Raw genomic sequence first — 27,514 nt, forward strand, 5'->3', positions numbered from 1 at the left:
CCTCACAGGTATTTAAAATCAGGAGATCTAGGGGATAATTAACCACACGATCTTCGAAAACGTCCCGTTATTACCTCCACAGACCGATTAGCAGTGTGTGCCGTCGCATTATCTTGTATGAAGTAACCATTACTCCTTTCTTCTTCCGTCAGCTCTTGAAAGAATGGTCTGAAATGAGGTCTGTATATCGATCAGCATGTATTGTTTCACGGAAAAATACAAGTCCGATAATTCTGCCAGCACTTATTCGCGCAAACAGTTTTGTTGTTTTGTGGGCACATTAGCTTGTACGGCGAGACGCGACAGGGATTTTGTTTCCAAGAGAGCTCCAGTTTCGTGAAGCTTTTCCTCTGTTAAAACGGTTCGTCTCCTGCGCGATTTCTTGTTAAGAATGGACCCGGTGGTGCGGAACTTCTTTACTAATTTACGTACGGGAAGGGAGGATGGCAGGAAAGTTTGCGAATGAATGTAAAGCGGCATTCTGTGTGAGAAGAATGCATCGCATAGCACAGCACAATGAATACACGCTGTTCTACTGTATACATCACTCGTTAAACACACGATTAGTATTCCTGCAGAAACTACGCTATTTTAAAGCGAACACATTGAACACGCTACCGTACTACATTAGATCATCTTAGCCGGTCATGAAGAAATATCTCTCTCCGCAAATGAGTCACCCGGTCGCGCTATCGCCTCCTGTACATTTTCCCCTGACACATGGAACGAACTAAATTTTTTTTTTTTAAACCTGTAGAAAGAATGAAAGCTTTTACAAAGTTAAAACTGCCTTGTGTTAATGTAAATTATTCGTAATATGTTGTATTTCTACAATTAGACTTCTTTAGCAATCGTTTTCTTTTCAAATTGGAAGATAATCTTAATTTATTTCAAGTCGCTGACAAAGTCACACTCTGTGCGGACATAAGAATGTTTTAGCTCTCCAACAGTAAACTTCGAGTGAATGTTTTCAGATACTCAAGTTTGTCGGAGTCTGTCTGTCGGGGTTTACTAGGAAAATAATACTTTAATTTATACCCGCGATGTTTAGGATGTCAAAGATATAATTATAATCGACTACCTTCTTGTTGATCTAGCCATACCGTACATCGCTCTCAATTTAACAGCAACTTCAACTCCAGATTTGGTGTCGTTACAGTGTGGTTTCCTCTCAACACTGTCTGACAGCTCATTCGATGATACATGCAGACTTTAAAAAAAAACTATATTGTATATATCCTTTTTTCAGAACCAAAGATGCTCTCATTGCTGGGATAAGCGATAGTTCCGTATTGTTTTATTTTTGTTCACACATCTGGCGTAATGTTCCTTCCTGTTCCATGAATTGATTCGCAAGTTTCCGTACGACTTCATCCACACTAAACTCGTAACAGGTCAGTAAGCAGCAGAAATCGCGTTCGATAAGAAGATATTGTTTGCCACACGAAGCGCACCGAACTCAAGTAATCGCTCTGGCGTCAGGATGCAGCAGCTGACAATGATCGCCCGTGTGAAGTTATTATTAGGCTTATCATTTCGTCACTCAGGAAGACATTCACCAAGGTATGATCTAAGGTGTCGTAAAACGATAAGAACATGAGCTCCTCCGTAAAAAAAAAAGAAAAAAGAAAATAAAAACGAGAGACGCAGGGTTATAAGAAAGTCGCACTCCCTGTGGGCTGGGGGATGCAGACGAAGAATACACGCACTGTATCCGCTGCCTGTCGTAGGAGGCGACTAAACGGGGCGACCAAGGGTTGATTCAATTAGAACCTTGCAACTACTTGTGATTAGTACTGTTACGGGGGTACCCGTAAAGCAGAAAGAGGTTAAAGAAGGTGCCGGGATGAATGAGTCTATCTACAATATCAAAATTAATTTAAAACTCGAACTGAAGGTTGTATTTTTTCAGAAAACAACAACTTAACAATTTTCACTTTGTGAACATAAAACATATCAGGCACAGTCCCAATCTTGAAACCAGATTAGGAAAAATCCAAGATTCAGAACCTTAACAATTTTGGGGTTCAAGCCCCTAGTTTTACAATTTTCAAAATGGAAGTGTTATTACTTAGTTCCAGAGCACTTGCTCCCTAAATCACAATCTGAAGCCTCCCAGAGGCATTCATTAATCTTACAAAAACTTTGAAAAAGAGCAAACAGGCTCTCAGTATCTTCTAGCCTCTTCAAGGCAATATCGGAAAATTACAATCACTGGCCCCTCAACGCACAACTTACAAATTGAAAGATAATGTAATACAGGGGTGTCTAGTACCCAACCTACAGGGCCTTTGTGAAAGGAACAGGTTAAGTAAACGGCCCGAAACACAAACTGAATGGTGGCGAACACTGCGCTCCTAATAATGAAATATTAAAACCTTACAGGGCTTTAGGCCGATGAAACAGAGGCTATTCCCAAACTACTGAAGTGACTGGCATAGAAATTACTTTAACACATTACAGAAGGAAAAACAATTACAAAATGTAGTCACCTCAAACCAAAATGAAAAGGAGCTCGAGAGGGTACATCACTCTCTATCCCCGATTTACAGTTAAAGATTTTATGAAATTTTACATTAGCCGGAAGAAAGTTACATTTTAGAAACGTAGGTTACATGGTTAAAGATTCGGACCTTCCCCTTGGAATAATCTGAGGAGGTAGCTACAACAAGAAAGGTGTAGTTTATGTGGCCATTACCGTATAGATGTTCTGCTGCCGACGAAAGAGGCCGCCCGCCTCCTGCTTAACACACACACTGAGATAGACGACGATCAATAGGCCAAGAAACGAGAAAAGCTGCAGTTTATAAACCCTCAGGAAAGGTTCGAGATCATACAAGACTAAACTAGCCACACCCTCTGAATTTTATTGGTTAATCTCAATGTTACCCTCAGAATCGAACAAGAAGCACGTGATAGGTTAGAAATTAATTACAGAAATTAGTGATTGGCTAGATTCAAAACTGGCAGGAAAAAAGGAAATATTGCCAACCCAAAAATAAATGAACATCAATCAGTTACAAAAACCTAGAAATACAAAAGTTGGTATACTTTCAGTTTCACTGTTTTACCAATAGAGGAGTTCATTTAGGCGCTAATTTTGAATGCGCGGCGTTGAGGTGTACCTTCCGGTACAAGTACCATCGCGTGGGGGAACACCATGGGTCACCTTTACTTGCGAGTGGTACCACTATGTTAGGTACACAATAGGTTTGTGATTAATAGCAGCAGAGAGTGGTTCACTATGGGTTTTACAGTATCCGTGATTAGTACCACTATATACGGAATACGACGTACTTACGTTGCCTGTAATTAGTACCATTATGTGAGAAACACCACGGGTCTGGGAGTTGCCTGTGATTAGGACCACTTTATGAGCGATACCGTGGGCCTGCGCTGCCTGTGATTAGGACCACTATATGAGCGACACCGTGGGTCTGCGCTGCCTGTGATTAGGACCACTATATGAGCGACACCGTGGGTCTGCGCTGCCTGTGATTAGGACCACTATATGAGCGACACCGTGGGTCTGCGCTGCCTGTGATTAGGACCACTATATGAGCGACACCGTGGGTCTGCGCTGCCTGTGATTAGGACCACTATATGAGCGACACCGTGGGTCTGCGCTGCCTGTGATTAGGACCACTATATGAGCGATACCGTGGGTCTGCGTTGCCTGTGATTAGGACCACTATATGAGCGACACCGTGGGTCTGTCTTGCCTGTGATTAGTACCGACTATGTGAAGAAGACCACAGGAATACCGGCGCCCGTAATTGGTACAACTATGTGAGGAACACCATGGGTTTGCGTTGCCTATGATTGGCGCCATTGTGAGAAACACCATAGATCTGCGTTACCTGTGCGACGTACAATACTTGTGAGTAGTACCATCATGTGTGGAATACCATGAGTTTACGTTATGTCAGTGGATTAATTTTGGAATTATTTTTAACTTTCAGTATTGTGAGTTGAACCCGATGATTATTTTAAATTCATAGTCATCCATTCATTCTTCATGATCGCGTTTTGAATTTTGGCCAGTGGATGAATTTTGGACTTTTAAATTGTCATAACATTCCGTTCGTTAGAGGCTAATGACCTAGATGTTAGCCCGTTTAAACAACAAGCTTCATTATCATCAAGAAAGTCACCCTCATGGGCATTCTGCAGAATGTTACATAGCTCACTCTTGAGCGACACTAAACAGTTCGATATTGTTTGAGCACCTGTTAGTGGAAGTAGCGACACTGGACATGTTCGTCATGAACTTGTCTGGGTCGTCCTCATCATCGTTAGATGGTCTTATCATCTTTTAAAAAAAAGTTGTACTGTTCTTTGTCTACAGCTCTGACCAGTTCTCCTGAACATGCTTGAAGTAGACTTTTGAGTTGCTAAATACGTTTATTTCCATTTATAAATTTCTATGTATGTTGAATGATAGTAAAACTTGGTCAGTTGCTACCACTTCAAGATGTTTTAAGGTGTATGATCAAAGATGACGAAAATGCATATAGTTAGTCTTTGCAGAATCCAGTATCTTGAGGTGGCCGTTGAACATTGATTTTGGTTTTCTTGTGGAGTCACTGTGACTCTGGAGGGCGTTGGAAAAATGCCGTGCATCATTAAGGGGCGATGGTAAACGAGCTTGAGCCATGCTTGTCACACAGTCTGAAGCTCAGACGAGTGTGTCTCACTAAATATAAAAGGTTTGATCGAAAGAAAAGTCGAAGAGAGAAGAATTCTCAGCGGCATCCTAGGATTGGTATTGGAAGCGGGGGAATACGGAAGACGTCAATACGGAAAGGAGCTACTCTGGGAGAAGATACTACAGTGCTCGGCAAAGATCAAAGTCCAAGAAGAACAGGAGGAATAGACAGTGACAAAAGGAATCAGGAGAATTTAAAATAATGGGCCGAGCGATTGGCAGCGTTGTTTGATTCACGCTTGCAACCGCACTGTCCGCAGCCCTGAAGACGGTTTGCCGTGGTTTCTCTTTTTCACACTTGGGCTGAACCTTCGTTCCCTATCCCGCCGTCGCCATAACACCTACCTGTTTCTGTGCGGCGCAAAATGTGGATAGGAATCATCCCTCCAGGTCACAATGTTCATCAATATGGAAATGGCAGATGAGTGTTGGTACAGACTGGCATGCGGGTGTTGCTCACGACTGAAGACCTCGGTTCAGTAACTGCTGGAGATCCCCAGTTTTATCACTGACACTTTCACTCCAACATATTGTTGACGACCTTAAATATTCTGTCCGAATAAAGATAAAATACTCTAGGTGAAATAATACAACCCCTCTTGCGCCATACTGAATAATACTGCAGCTCTCTCTGCCAGTACAAGTTGCTAATGACACGAACGAATATATCTGCTGTCTACATTTAAGGTCTCTAAGATTTCCATTGTTTAATGTTTTGAACTTTACTGAACGCCTTGTCGTAATCTGTGAAACACACTCAAATCTATATTCTTGAGCCAAAACACTTGTGGAATTGTAAATTTAAAGTAAAAAGCGTGTGTCTTCTTCCTAAAATGTGTATAGTCGAGATCTTCTTCATGTTACGTAGGACCAAGATATTCAACTGTTGTGTTTCAGGTGCTTTTTGATGTTTCCCAGTAATTGCGCATTCTCTGCCTGAGTTGTCGCTGGTTTCAGGGAAAACCCCTGAAATATCCGTCTATTCTTGTTCTTCGTATGCCGGCACTTCGTGATTTAATTTGTGGGCGTGCACTTGACGGCATAGTGCGAGCTGCGCATTCCTTTAGATGACATAACGCGGCTCAGATAAGAGTTCTCGTCTCACTGACGTCACGCAACAAGCTGGTCAGAAAGTATCGCCTTGTCGAGCCTTCCGCAGCGGGCGCATCCCGTTTGGAGCAAACGGACAAAATTTTCCTTCTCGTTTTACACAATGTTAGAACTGTGGTAGAAATGTTGTGATCAAACTTCAAAATCCTTTTACAGTGGAAGTTCCAGTTGCTGTACACTTGTACGGTGTTTCTTGATAATTACTGATGGAATTGATTAGGCACCAGGGAATGTTATCCGCGTGTTCTGTAACCTCCGGCTGAAAATACTTCTTCTTCGCCTGTACAACATTTTTAGCGATCTCCTCCTGGCCACCTTCCTCGAGTAGCCATTTTTCACTGCCATTAGCCTGCTTGCGCTTTGTGGCCATGGTCATCAAGTCTTAATGATCTGACGATTGTGGGGCATTGCGGCTCGGATTCATTGTTCATCGTCGTCTTTTCGAGTTGTAGTCAGTGGATCAATTTGGGAATTATTTTTAACTTTGAATATTCTGAGTTGAATCCGTTGATTATTTCAACTTCATATCCATCCATTCATTCCTGCTTATCAAGTTTTGAATTCTGGTCAGTGGATGAATTTTAGAATTTTAAATTGTCATTACATAAGGGGCCGACGACCTGCATGTCAGACCCCTTTAAACAACAAGCATCATCATCGGGCAAGATAGGAGAGATTGTGTGTGTCCCCAGTGTTCATATGGAGTGACGGCATATGACGTTGATGGTGATTGGTACGTCGGATGGAGACGTTAAGCTTTGAGCAGATCCCTAGGAGTAGGCTGTGTGTCGACGCCTCTCCGAAGGCCTCACGGCGTCATCAGCGTTTCTAGAAGTCTCACGGAAGTTAGAGTTTTCTAAATCTTTAAAATCCTCTTCTGGTCCATTTCCGTAGAATAATGAATGTTTTAAATTATCTTCCTTATGTGTATTTTATGTCTCGAATTATGTCGTTAAATTAAAGTCCGCTGAATGACTGTTTACTGCTGATTATATATTATTTGTACGTTCCGTATTTTAAATACGCCGAGTCAGCTGACACAACATTTTCATAAGTGACATTTTGTAATACTTTAGTACACCTCCCTCAAGTACACTTCTATCAAGACGTAATAAAATATCTTCTTTTTGAGAGCCCATGTTTTGGATACATTTGTAAGTGTTTGTTGTAGGTAACGTGCACGAGGCACGTGTGTACGCGTGTTGCTCTTTGCCTCCCTGTTGTGAACTAAGCCAGCATAGATGGTTGATGTTATGCATGTATTTGATGCTAAAACATAATCAAAGTTTGGTGCTAGTCTAATGGCCAAGTGCACGAACCCCGTTTAGAGTAATCAGCGTTTAAAATTCTTCTTAAACCTTGTTTAAATGAAACTGCGGAGCATCATTCCTGATTAATACTTTAATCCCTGATTATTGTCGGTTAAAGTTAACCAGTCAAGTTCGAGCGGTTACCAAACATAAACAGTGATTAGCAGTGAAGGCAAAATGGCTGCCAGATTTGGAGATGATATTGAAGATGAACTTTTATATTTGGAATATCTGGAGCAGAATGGAAATGAGCGCGAAGGTATAATAGTGGAGAGAGGTGATCCTTTTGAAGAACTTAGTGATAGGAAATTTTTGGAAAGGTTTCGCTTATCTAAACAAACAGTTTCATTTCTTCTGGAAACAATGCAAAATAACCTACAGTTTCCAACGCAGAGAAATAATCCTGTTTCTGCTATCAACAGAATGCTCACTGCATTGAGGTATTATGCTACTGGTTCCTTTAACATAATTGTAGGTGATACTACTAATATACACAGAACAACAGCAGCTCGGATTATACACGACGTGAGTAATATTATAGCTTCCTTCAGTCAACGCTATATTTATTTCCCAACATCGCAAGCAGAAAAGAGGGAGGTAATGGAAAGCTTTTTTAATATTGCTAGATTCCCTGGTGTAATTGGAACCATCGACTGCACCCACGTTCGCATCAGATCTCCAGGTGGAGAAAATGCCGAGATATTTCGGAATAGAAAAGGTTATTTTTCCATAAATTGTCAGACAATAAGTGACAGTAATTTACTCATGAGAGATATTGTAGCTAGGTGGCCTGGTTCTGTCCACGACAGTACAATATTTCAGAACTGCAGTAAGAGGGCACAATTCGAGAGAGGTGAAATACAACATGGTTATTTATTGGGAGATAGTGGATATCCGTGCAAGCCATTTCTCTTAACACCTCTGCTGAACCCGCAAACCAGAGAAGAGCATATGTACAATAGGGCACATATTAAGACAAGAAATACCGTAGAAAGACAGTATGGTGTATGGAAGCGGAGGTTTCCTGCTCTTTCTGTTGGTTTGAGGTGTGAAGTCCATAAAGCTCTAAATATAATTGTTGCTACAGCAGTATTGAACAATATTGCAATTTCAACAAGAGAGGAAAACCCTCCGGATGATTTAATGGTTCAGCACATTATCGAAGAGCTCCAGCAAGCTCGAGGTCCTGATATCGAAGATGGTGAACAATTAAATCCAGTACACCAAATGTACAGAAATGATGACAATGCTGGCACAGCAGTGCGCCAGGCTTTAATAAATGGTCATTTCAGGTGAGTGAAATTTATTAACTTTTAGAAAAACCACACACTTTAGCAAATTAGTTTTATATCGACCGGTCACACTCCTCATCGTCCTAACCTACTAGCACAAATGAACTTGACTTTTATAGAAAATGAAAATAAAAGTACGCTAATCTTAACACTTGCTGCTTTACAAAACCACTTAGTTTGGCCTATCTTCGTTCTTGTTCATATTTTGCCAGTATTTTAGTTTTTCTTTCATAATGTTTAGTTTTAACTCTTTTATTTCCATTTCTTTCTCATGTTCCTTTCTCATTACTTCTAACTGATAATCCAACACTGAAATTCTTCTTTCACAGGCATCTGTAATTTTGTCTCTGGGTGTTGACAGTCTACGCCGACGAGATTTAGCTCTATTTGATAATACAGTATCAGCTGATGTTGAAGGTTGTACTGCTGTATGTGAAGACGGTAGGCATGGTTGAGTCAATGAATTTATGGGAGGTTTGATTAAGGGATTCAGTGCTTCCGCTTGACCTTGACTTTGAGTACAAGTTTCTGCCGCGTCAGCAGATGGTGCTACTACAGCTGGCAGTGTTCCTGTTTCGTGTGCTTCAGTTTCGTTACATCTTTCTTCCAGTTCCACGTCATCAAACGGAAGGACTAAAACTGAAAAAAGAAGAAAACGTGTAATTAATATGTTCAGTTGGAAGTTAACTGTTAAATGCCTGATACAAATTGCATTAGTGTACTCTGTGTCCATACACTTACCTTCATTCACATGTCCTTGGTATAAAGCATCTGAATCATGAGCGTTCATAAGTGGTGTGATAGTCGGTTGTATTAGGGCCATAACCTTTTCAGTAGTTTTAGACAATGTGGGCTTAAAGTTACCACCACCAGTTGCGTTCATCATCACTTTATTGTCTGCACATATTTTTCTTGTTTTCCTTTTCAAGTTCTCATAACAGGTCTTCAAATTTCTTGCACTCCTGCAAGAGACACCTGAAAAAAAAAAACAAAAAAAAAACCAGAACTATAACATGCTGGAGTGACAACACTATTTTGCTTTCACTATTTATGAAATTAAGGAGCATCTACTTTTAATTATAGTTTTGAAGTATTGCTTTTGAAAATAATCTGAATTTAGAAGGCTTTAAATCGCAATAGCACAGATAAATAGAATTATAATATTCGGGTGTATTAATATTGTTTTTCGTACAATTTTACAGGAATAAATAAACCCAAGTACTTTTAGTTGTAGTTTTGTAGTACCGGTACTCGTATTGTACAGGAAATAATCTGCCATACTATATATTCTGTTGACCGATTTTCATAACCTAACTCGAAATACTGTATTAATTCACAATAGTACAGAGAAATATAATGCTTACCTGCAATAGAATTGAATTCTTCTGCGATTTTCTCCCATGTTTCATGTTTCTGCTTTACTGTAACTCCATCTGTCTTTTTATTTTCTATGACATCTTTGTGTCTGATCACTAATTCAGCCACAATATCGGTTTCAAAATCCGAAAAATTGGACGACCTTTTCCTCTTTTGTTCATCCATGTTTCTAATAAATACTTCCAGCTTCCAGCAAAGAATAAATTAATATTCCTTCTTCTTCTTATCCTTCCTGAGAGGTGTGGTTCTAACAAAAGAAACACGAAATCGTCGAAGCGCGTTCACTATTCTTCGCTACCAAGTTAAACATCAGGGTAGTGTTTAATTCTACTGCCAGCTAAACATGCTTAACTAAACATTGATTAAGAATGGTGCTCCACACTTCCCTCTAACCAGTCCTTAAATTTAAACCATGTTTACGTACACACTGGTTAGCTGAATCTTAAACGAGGTTGGTGCACTTGGCCATAATGGCCAAGTGCACGAACCCCGTTTAGAGTAATCAGCGTTTAAAATTCTTCTTAAACCTTGTTTAAATGAAACTGCGGAGCATCATTCCTGATTAATACTTTAATCCCTGATTATTGTCGGTTAAAGTTAACCAGTCAAGTTCGAGCGGTTACCAAACATAAACAGTGATTAGCAGTGAAGGCAAAATGGCTGCCAGATTTGGAGATGATATTGAAGATGAACTTTTATATTTGGAATATCTGGAGCAGAATGGAAATGAGCGCGAAGGTATAATAGTGGAGAGAGGTGATCCTTTTGAAGAACTTAGTGATAGGAAATTTTTGGAAAGGTTTCGCTTATCTAAACAAACAGTTTCATTTCTTCTGGAAACAATGCAAAATAACCTACAGTTTCCAACGCAGAGAAATAATCCTGTTTCTGCTATCAACAGAATGCTCACTGCATTGAGGTATTATGCTACTGGTTCCTTTAACATAATTGTAGGTGATACTACTAATATACACAGAACAACAGCAGCTCGGATTATACACGACGTGAGTAATATTATAGCTTCCTTCAGTCAACGCTATATTTATTTCCCAACATCGCAAGCAGAAAAGAGGGAGGTAATGGAAAGCTTTTTTAATATTGCTAGATTCCCTGGTGTAATTGGAACCATCGACTGCACCCACGTTCGCATCAGATCTCCAGGTGGAGAAAATGCCGAGATATTTCGGAATAGAAAAGGTTATTTTTCCATAAATTGTCAGACAATAAGTGACAGTAATTTACTCATGAGAGATATTGTAGCTAGGTGGCCTGGTTCTGTCCACGACAGTACAATATTTCAGAACTGCAGTAAGAGGGCACAATTCGAGAGAGGTGAAATACAACATGGTTATTTATTGGGAGATAGTGGATATCCGTGCAAGCCATTTCTCTTAACACCTCTGCTGAACCCGCAAACCAGAGAAGAGCATATGTACAATAGGGCACATATTAAGACAAGAAATACCGTAGAAAGACAGTATGGTGTATGGAAGCGGAGGTTTCCTGCTCTTTCTGTTGGTTTGAGGTGTGAAGTCCATAAAGCTCTAAATATAATTGTTGCTACAGCAGTATTGAACAATATTGCAATTTCAACAAGAGAGGAAAACCCTCCGGATGATTTAATGGTTCAGCACATTATCGAAGAGCTCCAGCAAGCTCGAGGTCCTGATATCGAAGATGGTGAACAATTAAATCCAGTACACCAAATGTACAGAAATGATGACAATGCTGGCACAGCAGTGCGCCAGGCTTTAATAAATGGTCATTTCAGGTGAGTGAAATTTATTAACTTTTAGAAAAACCACACACTTTAGCAAATTAGTTTTATATCGACCGGTCACACTCCTCATCGTCCTAACCTACTAGCACAAATGAACTTGACTTTTATAGAAAATGAAAATAAAAGTACGCTAATCTTAACACTTGCTGCTTTACAAAACCACTTAGTTTGGCCTATCTTCGTTCTTGTTCATATTTTGCCAGTATTTTAGTTTTTCTTTCATAATGTTTAGTTTTAACTCTTTTATTTCCATTTCTTTCTCATGTTCCTTTCTCATTACTTCTAACTGATAATCCAACACTGAAATTCTTCTTTCACAGGCATCTGTAATTTTGTCTCTGGGTGTTGACAGTCTACGCCGACGAGATTTAGCTCTATTTGATAATACAGTATCAGCTGATGTTGAAGGTTGTACTGCTGTATGTGAAGACGGTAGGCATGGTTGAGTCAATGAATTTATGGGAGGTTTGATTAAGGGATTCAGTGCTTCCGCTTGACCTTGACTTTGAGTACAAGTTTCTGCCGCGTCAGCAGATGGTGCTACTACAGCTGGCAGTGTTCCTGTTTCGTGTGCTTCAGTTTCGTTACATCTTTCTTCCAGTTCCACGTCATCAAACGGAAGGACTAAAACTGAAAAAAGAAGAAAACGTGTAATTAATATGTTCAGTTGGAAGTTAACTGTTAAATGCCTGATACAAATTGCATTAGTGTACTCTGTGTCCATACACTTACCTTCATTCACATGTCCTTGGTATAAAGCATCTGAATCATGAGCGTTCATAAGTGGTGTGATAGTCGGTTGTATTAGGGCCATAACCTTTTCAGTAGTTTTAGACAATGTGGGCTTAAAGTTACCACCACCAGTTGCGTTCATCATCACTTTATTGTCTGCACATATTTTTCTTGTTTTCCTTTTCAAGTTCTCATAACAGGTCTTCAAATTTCTTGCACTCCTGCAAGAGACACCTGAAAAAAAAAAACAAAAAAAAACCAGAACTATAACATGCTGGAGTGACAACACTATTTTGCTTTCACTATTTATGAAATTAAGGAGCATCTACTTTTAATTATAGTTTTGAAGTATTGCTTTTGAAAATAATCTGAATTTAGAAGGCTTTAAATCGCAATAGCACAGATAAATAGAATTATAATATTCGGGTGTATTAATATTGTTTTTCGTACAATTTTACAGGAATAAATAAACCCAAGTACTTTTAGTTGTAGTTTTGTAGTACCGGTACTCGTATTGTACAGGAAATAATCTGCCATACTATATATTCTGTTGACCGATTTTCATAACCTAACTCGAAATACTGTATTAATTCACAATAGTACAGAGAAATATAATGCTTACCTGCAATAGAATTGAATTCTTCTGCGATTTTCTCCCATGTTTCATGTTTCTGCTTTACTGTAACTCCATCTGTCTTTTTATTTTCTATGACATCTTTGTGTCTGATCACTAATTCAGCCACAATATCGGTTTCAAAATCCGAAAAATTGGACGACCTTTTCCTCTTTTGTTCATCCATGTTTCTAATAAATACTTCCAGCTTCCAGCAAAGAATAAATTAATATTCCTTCTTCTTCTTATCCTTCCTGAGAGGTGTGGTTCTAACAAAAGAAACACGAAATCGTCGAAGCGCGTTCACTATTCTTCGCTACCAAGTTAAACATCAGGGTAGTGTTTAATTCTACTGCCAGCTAAACATGCTTAACTAAACATTGATTAAGAATGGTGCTCCACACTTCCCTCTAACCAGTCCTTAAATTTAAACCATGTTTACGTACACACTGGTTAGCTGAATCTTAAACGAGGTTGGTGCACTTGGCCATTAGACCGAATAGCCTTGGAACACGCAGCTGTCCTTATGTTGAGAGTTTGTTTCCCGGAAGTAAATCAGAAGTGGACTTTCTGCTGTATATTGCGTTAAAAGGCTTGTTGGCAGATCGGGAAGTAGAGCGCGGAAGTGTGTCTGATAAGGACTGATCACAGTCCCTTGTAAAAATCCAATTGACACGAATATTGCCAGATCTCTGGACATTTCGCAAAATCTTCGGATGTTTAAAACGATTGCAGAAAATTCGGAATATTAGGAGGAAATGTTCCGAATCGAGTCCTGTCCATTCTACTTCATAGGTAAAGTAACAAGTTGAATATATAATCGATATAATGTGCTTAATTTTCCTTGGGTTGCCATCAGTTTTTAAGAGCTCGGTAGTTGGAATTCAGATTTTGTTTCTCCGTGGCTCAGGTGGCAGCGCGCCGAGCTCTCACCCCTGGGTTCCATGGTTCAAATCCCGGTCACTCCATGTGAATTGTGCTGGACAAAGCGCAGGCGGAACAGGTTTCTCTCCGGGTACTCCGCTCGTTAATCATTGCCCCAGAGGAGTGCGACAGGCTTCGGCAGCCGGCACAATTCCTATCCTCGTCGCTAGATGGGGGTTCAACTAAGGTGCCAATGTTACGAGTCTCTGGCATGTAAGCAGTCTTAGTTACCCACAGGAAGACCGATCATGTCATTCTAAAAGGGTTCTGAAAGATCTTCAAACTTGGAGCAGATATTTCACGTCTCATGAGCATGGGTGAAAAATGTGGAAATATGTTTCAATGTTGGTTGTATGTGGGTTTAATTTTTTTCAGACTGTCCAATACAAATAAAACACTACTACATACGCAGTATAGGGCCTAAATGCCGTGTGTTCGATGGAGCGAACAAGTGAAAAGCTGTCGGCCACGAACCAAGGAAACATGTTTCTAATTCCTATGTCACTGTTCGAAGTGAGAACATTATTTCTTAAGTTTTGTTATCCAAGTAACAACAAGTAAAAACATTATGCACTTCCTTTAACGAGTCATTTCCTAATCTAATATTTCCTGCATCACCTGAGTTCGCATGTTTCCCGGAGGTGTTTCTATCTTGACAAATTTAATTTTACGTATTCATCATCAATATTGCGATACATTCCACCAAATGTTCGAGTGCTATCTTGTGAGATATTATTTTGGATCTGAGAACACAGATTGACACTGTTGTGTTGTATGATACGGAACAGTAGGACCTGGCATCCTCAAATAACACCAGCTCTCCTTTCTTCACTAAGTCGTGGTCGTCTCACATGATGCATCTCCTCATTGCGAATTACCTCCAGCCATTGTTGCCATATACAAAAGAAAATATATGTCAGTGAATGATGTACTTCCGAGCACTCTGGGAACTTAAACATTGGTAGCAGGTAACGGTTTTTAAAATTTATTTATGACTTTCGGCCTGGGGATTGCCATACACCTCTAAATGAAAATCCACAGCCGGTTTTCCAGTCATTGACCGGGTCAAGGATGGAATGAATGAAGCCCCATCTAGCGGCTACGATAGCAATTGTACCGGCAGGCGACGGATAAAATGAAATGATTGTGGAGAGTGTTGCTGGAATGGAAGATGACAGGGAAAACCGGAGTACCCGCTTTGTCCAGCACAAATTTCACATGGAGAGACCGGGATTTGAACCACGGAACCCAGCGGTGAGAGGCCGACGCGCTGCCGTCTGAGTCATGGAGGCTTTTGCCATACAGCTCTAAAACGCAGTAAAATACACTGAAAATGAACAGGAAAAATGCATAATACCTAAATTGTACACCATAAGTTCTTGTGGTTGACGAGGTAAACAGAGACCAGTATTCTGTATAGCGGAGTACACCGCGGCGCAATTTTTAGTTGACATTCTGGTTGGGAGCGGCTCGTGTAATTGTCTTTACAAGTGTTTGTTGCTGGGAAGTAAAACGGTTGCACTGAAAAAGATATATATTCTGGATTCTCTGTCAGCTGACATAACATTTTCATAAGTGACATTTTGTAATACTTTAGTACACTTCTATCTTTCCGTGAGATACAAGACGTAATAAAATATCTTCTTTTTGAGAGCCCATGTTTTGGATACATTTGTAAGTGTTTGTTGTAGGTAACGTGCACGAAGCTGTGGCAACCTGTACATGCACAATATGCACTGTCGACAACATGAATGTGCGGAAGCTACCATGATTGAATCGAATCCTGATTATGTTTGTGATGCCTGTTCGAATTCCATTTAGAGAACCATGGCTTCGACGGTGGACGAGGCTCTATAGCAGATGACCTTGTACCCCGAAGATGCCTACAAGATTCCCCAACTCCCGTAAGATACGGAGCTAGAGGTATAGAAATTGGGCCTCAGTAGAAAAACGGCATTTGTAAATATGCAAAAGGAAGCATTTCTTCACACAGTAGAAAACTTCCTTTTCCAAAGCGATGACCTATAGTTTTCGTGGACGCAACGTACAGTTCATGTTTCACATCAATCCTCGAAAAAATGTGAGGGAAGAGTTCAAGACACCAACGAGATATACAGTAATTTAAAGAAGGCTCTGGTTGTTTGCGTGAAGGGGTGTAGAACAGTCGCAGTTGGTAGACGCCGCCTGTGCTACATCACGCACCATTGAGAGGCGCGCCGCTCCTTCACCGTGACAGTCATGGTCACGGTTCCAGCTCACGTAGCCGCTACTGTGTGTTCACATCTGATAGCCTCTCATTCCTTTGTTTCAGAGCAACGGAGCTCTAACTTACGTAAGACTGTTGTCTTCAAGGACTCTGGTCTCCCGTGCTTATCATAATAGCAACCAGTATAATTCGGCAATAAAACCGGAATGATTGTACGCTTCAGAATGTCTTGTTTTAAATTAAAAATAAGAACTGAAAGAACTTGAGATGAAGGAAAGAAAGATTCTGAGGAACATTCAAGGACCGCAGAAGACTACTGTTGGGACCTGGAAGAAGGCCACCTCTAAGTGAGTAAAAGAGATCAAGAGGGACGCGGAAGAAGTTTGAATTACGGTGCAGATGATCCACAATAGAAGAGAGTTCAAAAGAAGAGTCGACAGTCTGAAATCACTTGAAGAGAAACCTCTAAAAAGGAGAATCAGACGGATCATTTCCGAAGAGGAGAGAAAGAATGAATAAAGAGGTTCTGGGAAGAGAAAAGAAGAAAGTCCAAAAAGCCTTAAGTTCTATGCGATCCTTGGTTGTGCACATTCGGAAACAAAATAATAATAATAATAATAATAATAATAATAATAATAATAATAATAATAATAATAATAATAATAATTAGAGCGACAAAATAACCTAATCCATTCTACTACAGCATATTGGAAATACAAACCCCAATCAGTCTTCGAAAGTGAAAATTACAAACTCTACTGGTATAGAAGTATCATCAGTGATAAAACTATTACGTGCAATAGACCGGATATAACTTTTGTAGATAATCTGTTTCGTAATTGACATAGCCTGCTTTAATCCTCACAAACCCTAATCAGGACGTATAGAGAAGATACCCAAGTGCGCAGATATGGCCACAGATATAAAAACCATGTGGAAACTGAACAGTGTTATTATCATTCCAGTAGTGATTGGATGTAATGGAATTATACGGTACCGAAGACACTATACAGGAGCATTGAAGCACTTAATCTCTACCCTCTCACTTACAGAGAATTACAAATATACAGACGACTACTAAAAATCGTCTACTAATAAGTTTTACTATTTATGTATAGGAAATATCCTGTCTGTCAAATTTCTTTGTCAACATTGTAAGCATATACCAGTATGTATGGAGCATATTTGCTTATGTACTAAACAGTACTTCTTCCATGTACATTGTACCGAAGAAGCACATAAACCCAATTGTAAAATTGTAAAATAGTGAATTTAATAAAATATAATAATAATAATAATAATAATAATAATAATAATAATAATAATAATAATAGCGCGCGGACTCCGAAGTGGCCTGGTGCAGGCTGTGTAGGCGACCTGCGTAGTCTGAGGATGGGGCCTGTCTGAGATGGAGTCTAATGCTGTGGACGACACAAACACCCAGCACCCGAGCTATAGGAATCAACTAATGACAGTATTTAGGTGAAAACGCCTGACCTGGTCGGGAATCGAACCCGGGGCCCCTAGACTGCGGAGGCGGCATCCGGAAGATTACACTTGTATTATTGAAATGAGTACTTTATGGCGGCATCAAGAGGCGCCTGCACACAGGAAGCAGGAAGTGGTGTGAGGCAACCCCTGATAAGATAGTGGCCATCCTGTCAGCGCCTTACACAATGGCCGTCCTCCCGACCAGATGAGCCCCGTATCGGACCTGGGAAATGCCGAGCTCCACGACAAATACCTTCGGGTGTTTTTGAAAATCCAGCTTGTCACTGCGACCTTAAACCACTCTCAGCTGTCATTAACTCGGACGTAATGTGCGACCACAATATCATAATTACCCAAGATATAATAATAATAATAATAATAATAATAATAATAATAATAATAATAATAATAATAAATAATAACAACTTAACGTCCCTGTAACTACTTTTACGGTTTTCTGAGGCGCCGAAGTGCTCGAATTTTGTCCCACAGGAGTTCTTTTACGTGCCAGTAAATCCAGTGAGACGATGCTGACGTATTTAAGCACTGGACTGAGCCACTCAGCTCGGCCCCAATATCGGCTCAGAATAAGATAGGACCGAGCAAGTGGCTCCGGGCTTTGGTCACGCAGCTATTAACTTGCATTCGGGAGATAGTGGGTTCGAACCTCACTGTAGGCAAATGCTGGGGCTGTACCTCAATTAAGTCTACGGTTTCTTGCTTTCCACTCCTATCCCATCGTCGCCAGAAGACCTGTCTGTGTCGGTGCAACACGAAAGAAAAGAAAAAACATAGGAAGAAGCAAGATGTCCGTTGGCCAGCGGGATTCGATCGTGGAACTTCCAGTTCTCATTCGCATGATTCGCCTGTTTTTGTTAGGAAGGCAATAGAAGGACAGTGTGGAGCTGTATGAGCCTGTTATCAGTAGATGTAGGCCAGCGCAAACAGAGATAAGTGAAGCGCTAGGGTGGCGCTTGTAATCAGGGCAAGTTGGGAATTACTTTGACGTGCAACTGTGAGCGCTACAAACACATAGGGGTGAAGTTTTCAAATGAAAATAATTTCCTAAACAACGACACCACTCTTTGGCGTCATCAGATAATGCAATACCGCCGCCATCTTGAGGTACTAAAATCACTATGCTAACAATTAGTGTAGCTCTGGACTCTACAAGTATACAGGAAAACAAATACTGAATATTTGAACAAATTGTGGATGCTGAAATGTCCCGACATATGCAAAATACGTACTCTGCCCTCTGTGAATCGTTTATGGGCTCGCACCTCTTTTTTTAAGTCCTTAAACACCGAGTCAGTGTAATCATCGTCGCCTTGATTTCCCCCTACTTCTCTTACCCTCCGTGGTGGACTCCATTGTTGTTGTAGATAACCTTCTCGACTCACTGCAGCTGGTTTATACGTGCACTGTCATCTACTGAATGTATTCCTAATTTAGCCTCTGCCTCCTCATTCCGAGCGCCTTCCTGTTTTTACCAGCAACCATTATCGCTACTTTCATGTACTACTTCGAGTCCACCCAGCTTTCACTCCCGTACAGCAAAATTTGTCTTAAAACAGATTGGACCAAACACATCTTTGACCTATGGTATTTGATTAAAAACCTAAAACCACGACGCCTTGGTTTAGAAACACCAGAGAAGACCTTCAAGTGGTACAAATCAAATCGGAACACGCCTTTGACAGAGGTCTTTTGCTGTAGAAGATAGTGACGAACGGGCTAAACCGAGACGAACAACCGAAAAGAAGACACGATGTCCCTTGGACAGAGAAACGCAAGCAGGCCCGGTCAGAAAGAATGACGGAATTCTGGGCTCAAGAGAAAGCACTTAACGTTGTCCTTGATGGCCCCAGAGAATAAATAATAATAATACTTTGTTTTACGTGCCAGTAAATCTACCGACACGACGATGGCGTATTTGAGGTCCTTCAAATACGTCCTCGCAGAGTTAGGATCGACGCTAGCGAGTTGGGCTCGATTTGTACGGAATTCATTGCAATCGGTACCTCTTTTTTGTCACTAATTTTATGAACTCGAGTATTTTGTAAAAATAAATCTATTCATTTAATCTCTGTCGCTTGGTTGACCCACTTTGGGTCAGATTAAAAGTGAGTTACTAGCATTATTTGTTAGTTAAACACATGTGAAATGATCTGCTGTTATTCTGTTCATGCCTGTGTTATGAGCGAGGCTTTGAAAATCGGGATCTGTCAATTTTTCTTCTTGCACACCAACGACGGAGGTCTAACTCTTCATGTGTAGGGCGGAAGGCTGCTATAATAAGTAGGAATAATATACGGTTAGCAGAGAGTTAGTTTCGTTGGGGCGTGAGTGATGGTCCCCTAGGACTTTATGTTTCACCTCTAGTAGGTCAGGTGAGCGGTACAGCCTAGCTATCAGGCGGTAGCTCACGACGGCAGAAAGGAAAGTGAACGGAAATGTGTGATGGAGGACGTTCAGAGCTGTGCAGTGCGGGGATGCCTGAATACAGTTTTCCGTGTTTCCATTTTTACACCAGGCAAATACCTTCCTAGCATTCGATGTGTTGTTATGCGATGTTTAACCACTAGCAGAAAAGAAATATCCTCTTGTTTTCGATGGTTTAAAAATATATATTTGTGAGTTGCTGCCAGTTATGAGGGTTTTGGCTGTCATAATCTTGCAGTTTTTAAATGTAGATTTTTGTTATGTCTATTCCAGGTGTTTCCTTGTTTGCTTCAGTGCATCTGCTTGGAAGATTTTTTCCCGAATTCGATGTTTAACGCTTGGTTGTCGAATCGTGATTTAGATTCATCCTTCTATACACGGCGTCTTTTCGAATGAAATTTGGAGTCCGGTTTTTGCCGATACTTCCTAAAATTTCTCTACGTGCTTTATACCTGTTTTACGAAGGATTACAATGTGATCTGGAAACGATAAGCAATCGATCAATACTTATCCCTTTAGTTTCTCTTTTTTTCCATTCCCATATCACTTTTTCCAAAACTAGATCGTTAAGAGTGGGGATACTCTCCTTGTCGCACTCCGATTCTGATTTCGAATGGTTCGGAAATTTATCCTAGAAATTTCAACTTTTGATATTGTGTTGGTTAGAATTTGTTTGGTCGATTACCACTCGCAATTGCTCTAGTGTAAGGACCGACTAGCATGTCAATTAAGTCTTGATTATTATTTTTACTCTCTAGTGTACCATTGGTTGTTTTCCTATAAAACCCTCATTTGACTTCATTAGATTGCATAACATATAAACCCGTTCGAATGATGTTTCATGATTTTATTTTGCAATCAACACTGAAAATTACATTTGTTTAAATAAGTAAATTTTAAGAATAAGGCATATTTTTGTTTTAACCTAATAAAATGTGTAATTCCATAGAATTAACTGAGACATACTTCTTTATTAAAACGTAATGTTAAAATGTTGGTAGATTTTCGACCTATGTATTACATGTTAAAAACATTAAAATATGTGGTATGTTGTGTGGCCCAAGTCGTGTTCGCGTGTCACCTACTGTGTGTTGAACAGTGTCTATATGCGGAGCCGTACGCCTAATTCATGTCAACAGAGGTGATTAGTGATTGCTGTTCATTTCTAGGTTCTGTGCCGGACCTTCCTTTCCTGATTATTGTTTAACTAGTGTAATGTCCCTCAGGAGATCGTTCAAACATGTTAGCAACAGAAGACGAGGACTGCTCCGCTCCAAGTCTCTTGTTTTAATTGGCCTTTGTTTCCTCACCGAGTTGCTGTTACTCTGCTATGGTAACCTGCCCGTTACGAACGCTACGCTACGCTACGCCGACTAGAAAGATTGGAGGAGCTGATAGCCACGGACTGTGTATCCTCCTTGATAACCACTTGCGTCATCTGGTTATAGCGTGTTCACTTCTAGACCATGAGAAACAACACTCCTCGTTGTCTCGGTACAGTGTACGCTGCATTCCGAAAACCAGTTTATGTTTACAGAGGATATCTTAGTGTTTTAAGATGAAGATGCTCTTTTCCCCATTTACGTACCGTGAATGCCATACAAAGGATTGCTGAAGAATGTTTTGTAACACTGATTCGTCCCGTAATAATAAATAATACATTTTGTCCAACCCTTGTTCCGCGTCTCTACGGGGTCTGATATGAGGTGAGATGAATCTGTTGTGGCAGGTTTTTATGATCAGATACCCTTCCTGACGTCAACCTCATTAGAGGAGTTCATGAGATAAAATGAGTGACGTGATATATTATGATAGTAGGAAACGAGAGGGTGAAACCAGGTGCCGGCACGTAGCCTACTCTTGTCGAATAGCACCAAGGGGTCTGCTCAAGGCTTAACGTCGCCATCCGACGGGCGAATCGCCGTCAACAGCGTCATATGCCCTCACTCCATATGAGCACTTCGGAGAGGTTTGTAATTTAATCCAGGCTTTTGGCACGCAATCTAGTGATTAGAAATTGTATAACACCAACTCCCGTACCCTGATGGCCAACCTCCTGATGGTGAAATGTTTTTCGACCAACGGGACCCGAACCGTCGGTCCGTTTAGACTTCAGCGCCTTAACTATCATGGCCACCAGACGGGCTTTAATAATAATAATAATAATAATAATAATAATAATAATAATAATGGAAAAACAGACGTACATACAATCGTGTAAAAGCAGTATTTTGTTTGTTTATTATAACTTCCCTAATTACAGGGTTGACACTACGACAAAATATACTTCACTTTTGAATACAAAACTTACCATCACTGCTAACAAATTATTTTAAAAAGTACTATGTAATAAATCATATTAGCATGGGAAATGAAAAAACTTTCACACACGATACATAAAGGAACTAAGAACCAAAGAGCACGCAACACACGATGTTATTGACTGCGTAAATGGTTTCTCAAAATGAATACGGAACTGCGGATGGTACATAGCGCTATGTTTGTCAATAGATGTTTTTCTTTGCCCAACGAAGTCCAAAACTGCGATAAGAATTTAGGAATTGTTCCCCAGGTTCCCTCCATCAAGCCTGTCACTCATATATTTTGCAGTCCATATTTTTCTTTATAATACGAGACTGTAGGGTCCTAGATACTCTTTCTCTCTACATTCACTTCTTCCGCTTGACCTGAATGCGATTCAAATCGCTCAGTTGGGCCAATGATCATTCCGTTTTTGTTTTCCGGTTTAAAGGCTATGGTATCTATTCGCCTGGTGCTTTCACTTGCCGCCAGTGCAGACACTTCGTCTTGGACCGAATAGCTGATATACAGTCCGTTAACATTTGACGAGGCAATACTTCACGGAATAAATACTTCGTCAAATGTAAACGTCATCTTATAAATTAAATTTGTGTTTATGTGTACAATATTTGAAACTGCCGCTATCCAGAAGTTCGCAACATTCAGGTCTGCACTGGAGCAGTTGAGATGTTATCTGCTCAGCTCAACATCCACTTACGAAGGTTACTTTTGCACCTCGTAGCCATTTCTCTGTATGTTCTCGTTTAGTGTGAGCCAATCCACTGCGCTCTTGTACGCCATTTATCACTTCGACCTTGAAGGTGGTGTCCTTGGTAGTGCTTGAGTGCCAACTGATAGCCATGCAGATTGTCGGGAGGTGTAGGACTCAGACATCCCGTGATGCTGATTATTGTTTAAAGGGAACTACAATTGGACTATCATCTCTTCATAGAGGCACCTGTTTCTGGTGATTTCTTTTTGCCTAATTTCCTCATTTAGAAAGTTATTTCGGTATCTATTTTCGCTATTTTCTTCATATTTCGTCAATAATTTCGCTAATTTTTTCCACAATTCAGTAATAAAACTTAAAGAAAAAGTAGTTAATAGCATATTTCCAACAAAATATATTTTATTTTTACATATTTAACAAGAAACTTGAGATTTATGCTTGTGCTGAAAACACATATTGCATACCGTATATCAAAGCAGGAATGTTTGAAAAAAAATTATCCTCTCACTTTAACCCTCAAGCACACGCGCCAGATCTTAGGACGCAGACACACGCGTGGGGGTGCTTCCCACCCCACATATCATTGTATTGTAAAATATGAATTACTGTTTTCATTGGAGATTTTAAGATAGATTATGTAAGAATGATTCTGTCTGCATGGATCCAGCGGGGAGAGCATAGGGAAGTTGTTTGTACATTTCACTGGGAAATAAAATGACCTGGGGTGGATTCAACCCCATACGCGTGTTTGAGGGTTAACAAGACGTAGGGCCTAGCCTACGCACATAACGTACACATCGGTCTGGATAGGACTGTTCTCTTGTCAGACATCATAGTACATTACGTTGAAAATGACCTCTCACATTACTGACCGGGACCATAAGGCCTTCACTGCAGCTTCCACAAAATGCCCATTTATTTTGACTTCAAGGAAAGAAGAATGCGTATTACATCAATATCTTTACCTGCTCTACTTGAACGACCAAACACTGTGTATAGCTGGATGTGAATATGCTGTATTAAATGTGGGACTTCATCATTCTCTAAATCCCCTTTCATTATGCTTGTTGGCTTAAAGAGTGATTCCTCATGATGTCGTCAGTTATTTCGCGATTTTGCTTAAAGGTAAATATTTTTGCGTTTTGAGCCAAATTTGTAATATTTCGCAAAAATTTCGCGATTTCGTGCTTTGCGAAAAACAGGTGCATCTATCTATTCATGAAGCGAGAAGGGAAGAACTCCGGTCCTTCCAGAATGAATCTATTGGCTAAATGAAGTGAATCGAAGAGCGTGGAGTGCGGGCGAGTCACTCTATATGTTACGTCCGTTACAGCAGTTAAATGTGGTCCAACTGGTACAAGAGTTACATCACGATGTGTGTCCTTGACCTTGCAGCTGTTGCTCGCACCAGGTGGCGGCCGTGTTAGCAGGTCCACCTGACGGACACCACCGTCGTCATCTGATACCAGCTGTTCCACACTATATCTCTTCTTTCCTCTTTGAAAATCTAAATTCTGCCGATCGTAGAGTATGTGCCTCAATCTCTCAGAATATCCTGTGCCTTCACGAATCCACTCCGCTCCAGACACGATCATACCGATCAACACTGAAAATTTTACGTAAATAACGCTGGTGAAATACGTCAGTTTCCAGGGTGTCTGTGCTGGCAGCGTAGTTGAAGCAAGTGGCCCTGCCATTTGCGTCACGTAGCTTCAATTCCGGAAATACTGGGTTCGAACCCTACTGTCGACAGCGCTCAAGATGGTTTCCCGTCGTTTTCCATTTTAACACAAGGCACATTCCGTCCATCGTCGCCTTAAGACCTGTCTGTGTCGATGCGACGTACAACATATTGTAAAAATGCCTTTTAATAATGAGGACAGTTAATATGAGGATTCATCCAGCCCCTCATTCAGACTGAAGATGAACCAGCTCACAGCTGTGCTGGGCTTGGTGCGACTCGTCTGAGGACGGAATGACCTTATCCTAAAACTGAAAAACCGTGACTTTTTTTGTGTGTTGTTTATTTCAACACATTCTTCTTTATGCCTGCTCTAAAAAGAGAAATATATATCCAATTATTACATTTGCATAACATAATAATTACAACATTTCAAGTATTTTTCTTCAGAACCATGGATGTGCTTCGCGAGCTTCTGGGTTTTCATGAGATAATCGTCCGACTGAAGTGCGTTTTAAAAGTTAATACAGTCGAGTTTCTACATTAAGGTAAGGCTTTTTGCGGATGATGTTATTCTCTATAGAGTGATAAATAAGTTACAAGATTGTGAGCAACTGCAACGTGACCTCGAAAATATTGTGAGATGGACAGCAGGCAATGGTATGTTGATAAACGGGGCTAAAAGTCAGGTTGTGAGTTTCACAAATAGGAAAAGTCCTCTCAGTTTTAATTACTGCGTTGATGGCGTGAAAGTTCCTTTTGGGGATCATTGTAAGTATCTGGGTGTTAATATAAGGAAAGATCTTCACTGGGGTAATCACATAAATGGGATTGTAAATAAAGGGTACCGATCTCTGCACATGGTTATGAGGGTGTTTAGGGGGTTGTAGTAAGGATGTAAAGGAGAGGGCATATAAGTCTCTGGTAAGACCCCAACTAGAGTATGGTTCCAGTGTATGGGACCCTCACCAGGATTACCTGATTCAAGAACTGGAAAAAATCCAAAGAAAAGCAGCTCGATTTGTTCTGGGTGATTTCCGACAAAAGAGTAGCGTTACAAAAATGTTGCAATGTGTGGGTTGGGAAGAATTGAGAGAAAGAAGAAGAGCTGCTCGACTAAGTGGTATGTTCCGAGCTGTCAGCGGAGAGATGGCGTGGAATGACATTAGTAGACGAATAAGTTTGAATGGCGTTTATAAAAGTAGGAAAGATCACAATATGAAGATAAACTTGGAATTCAAGAGGACAAACTGGGGCAAATATTCGTTTATAGGAAAGGGAGTTAGGGATTGGAATAACTTACCAAGGGAGATGTTCAATAAATTTCCAATTTCTTTGAAATCATTTAGGAAAAGGCTAGGAAAACAACAGATAGGGAATCTGCCACCTGGGCGACTGCCCTAAATGCAGATCAGTATTGATTGATTGATTAAGAAGACCTGTACAAGTTCAGATGAAGGTGTGATCAACAGTTACAGTTGTTCCAGGAACACAAACTCTATTGCAATGTGGGATTTTCTACAGATTTTCATTTCGCACAGCTTCGTTTTCGCGTATTCATTTTTAGTGTAAAGCAAAGAAAGAAACGGACTTTATAAGTAACTAGGCACAAAGACGAAGTCAGAAATGGCAATTGGCGTTCGGTGACAAAAAACCAAGCGGAAAACTGCAAATATCTGTTAGTTCCATAATGCCAGCGTAGTGTGTCACCGACTTTGATAACGAAATTTAACGATTTCGAAGGTTATGGTCGAGTATCTGTGATCACTCTCGAGTTGCACGTGAACTTGTAGCTTCGCAAGAGTTCTTCAGTAGTTCAAGTGATCATTCTTAAACACCGCGGCGTTTAGACGTCGAAATTCTGGGACGTCTGGGTCGGTAGTAGAGTGTCGGCCTGCGGACCGACAGAAGTAGTCGGATTTTTGAAGGACAGAAGAAACGTCCACTGGACACCGCATGTCGTACGATGTTGGCGTGTGAAACCCTCTCATAGATCGCCCAGCAGAGCTTTTGCTTACACTGCCATCTGGTGGAGTAAAACGTAAGGTAGAAATTAACGTGCAGGCTGCCTTTGTGGCGTAAGATCGAAAGGGCTGCACGTGGTACGCACATGATTATTATACAAATCTGCTTTACGTCGCACCGACACAGGCAGGCGACGATGGAACAGGAAAGGAAACGACCTTGGATTTAATTAAGGTATAGACCCGGAATGTGCATGGTATTAAAATGGGAAACCACGAGAAACCATCTTAAGGGCTGCCGACAGTAGGGTTCGAACCCACTATGTCCCGAATACTGGATACTTGCTATCGAGCTCGGTATATTATTACTTTACATTATTTCGGCTTTCTTGACCGTGTCCGCTATCTGTGAGTTCAGAATGAAGATCCTGCACGCTGCTCGTAGATTACAGCCACTGTGGGGTTTTAAAGTACAAAGTAAACCCGATAGATATAGCTGATGATTTTTAGCGTTTTGAAGTAAGAAATTTTGAATTGCAGTTCCACATTTTGCAGTTCGTAATTTAGCGTTTTATGGCGTTCTGAAGAAAAAACATACGATTTGTTAATATTAACGTTAAATTAAAATCGCATTTGCTCAGAGCTAAAAGTAAAATGAAAATACATTAAGTATAACAAAATTGTACATGTATTTTAAATTTATGTAGACTAAAGCATGACATACCATGTTTATACAACTCTACAATGTATATATAAATCCAGTGACGTGCGGTGAACATATTCATTACCCCAGCTGCAAAATTTTTTTTAAAAATATAAACAATCGTAGCCTAACTAATCTCTCTAAAGT

The 27,514-nt window shown here is 40.4% G+C and overlaps 2 protein-coding genes across 2 annotated transcripts; both read right to left on the minus strand.

Moving 5' to 3' along the window:
* Positions 1-8,490: 8,490 nt before the first annotated feature.
* LOC137502715 (myb/SANT-like DNA-binding domain-containing protein 3) lies at positions 8,491-9,962 on the minus strand. The gene is made up of 3 exons (XM_068229712.1): positions 9,785-9,962; positions 9,162-9,395; positions 8,491-9,059 (listed from the first exon to the last, which is right to left on the minus strand). The coding sequence occupies exons 1-3, from the start codon at positions 9,960-9,962 to the stop codon at positions 8,593-8,595; spliced, it is 879 nt and encodes a 292-aa protein (XP_068085813.1). The 3' UTR covers positions 8,491-8,592.
* Positions 9,963-11,638: 1,676 nt separating this feature from the next.
* On the minus strand, positions 11,639-13,109 carry LOC137502716 (myb/SANT-like DNA-binding domain-containing protein 3). The gene is made up of 3 exons (XM_068229713.1): positions 12,932-13,109; positions 12,310-12,543; positions 11,639-12,207 (listed from the first exon to the last, which is right to left on the minus strand). Exons 1-3 carry the CDS (start codon positions 13,107-13,109, stop codon positions 11,741-11,743), a joined length of 879 nt encoding a protein of 292 aa, XP_068085814.1. The 3' UTR covers positions 11,639-11,740.
* Positions 13,110-27,514: the final 14,405 nt, after the last annotated feature.

This window comes from Anabrus simplex, chromosome 11, assembly GCF_040414725.1.
Source record: "Anabrus simplex isolate iqAnaSimp1 chromosome 11, ASM4041472v1, whole genome shotgun sequence".
Classification (NCBI taxonomy): Eukaryota; Metazoa; Arthropoda; class Insecta; order Orthoptera; family Tettigoniidae; genus Anabrus; species Anabrus simplex.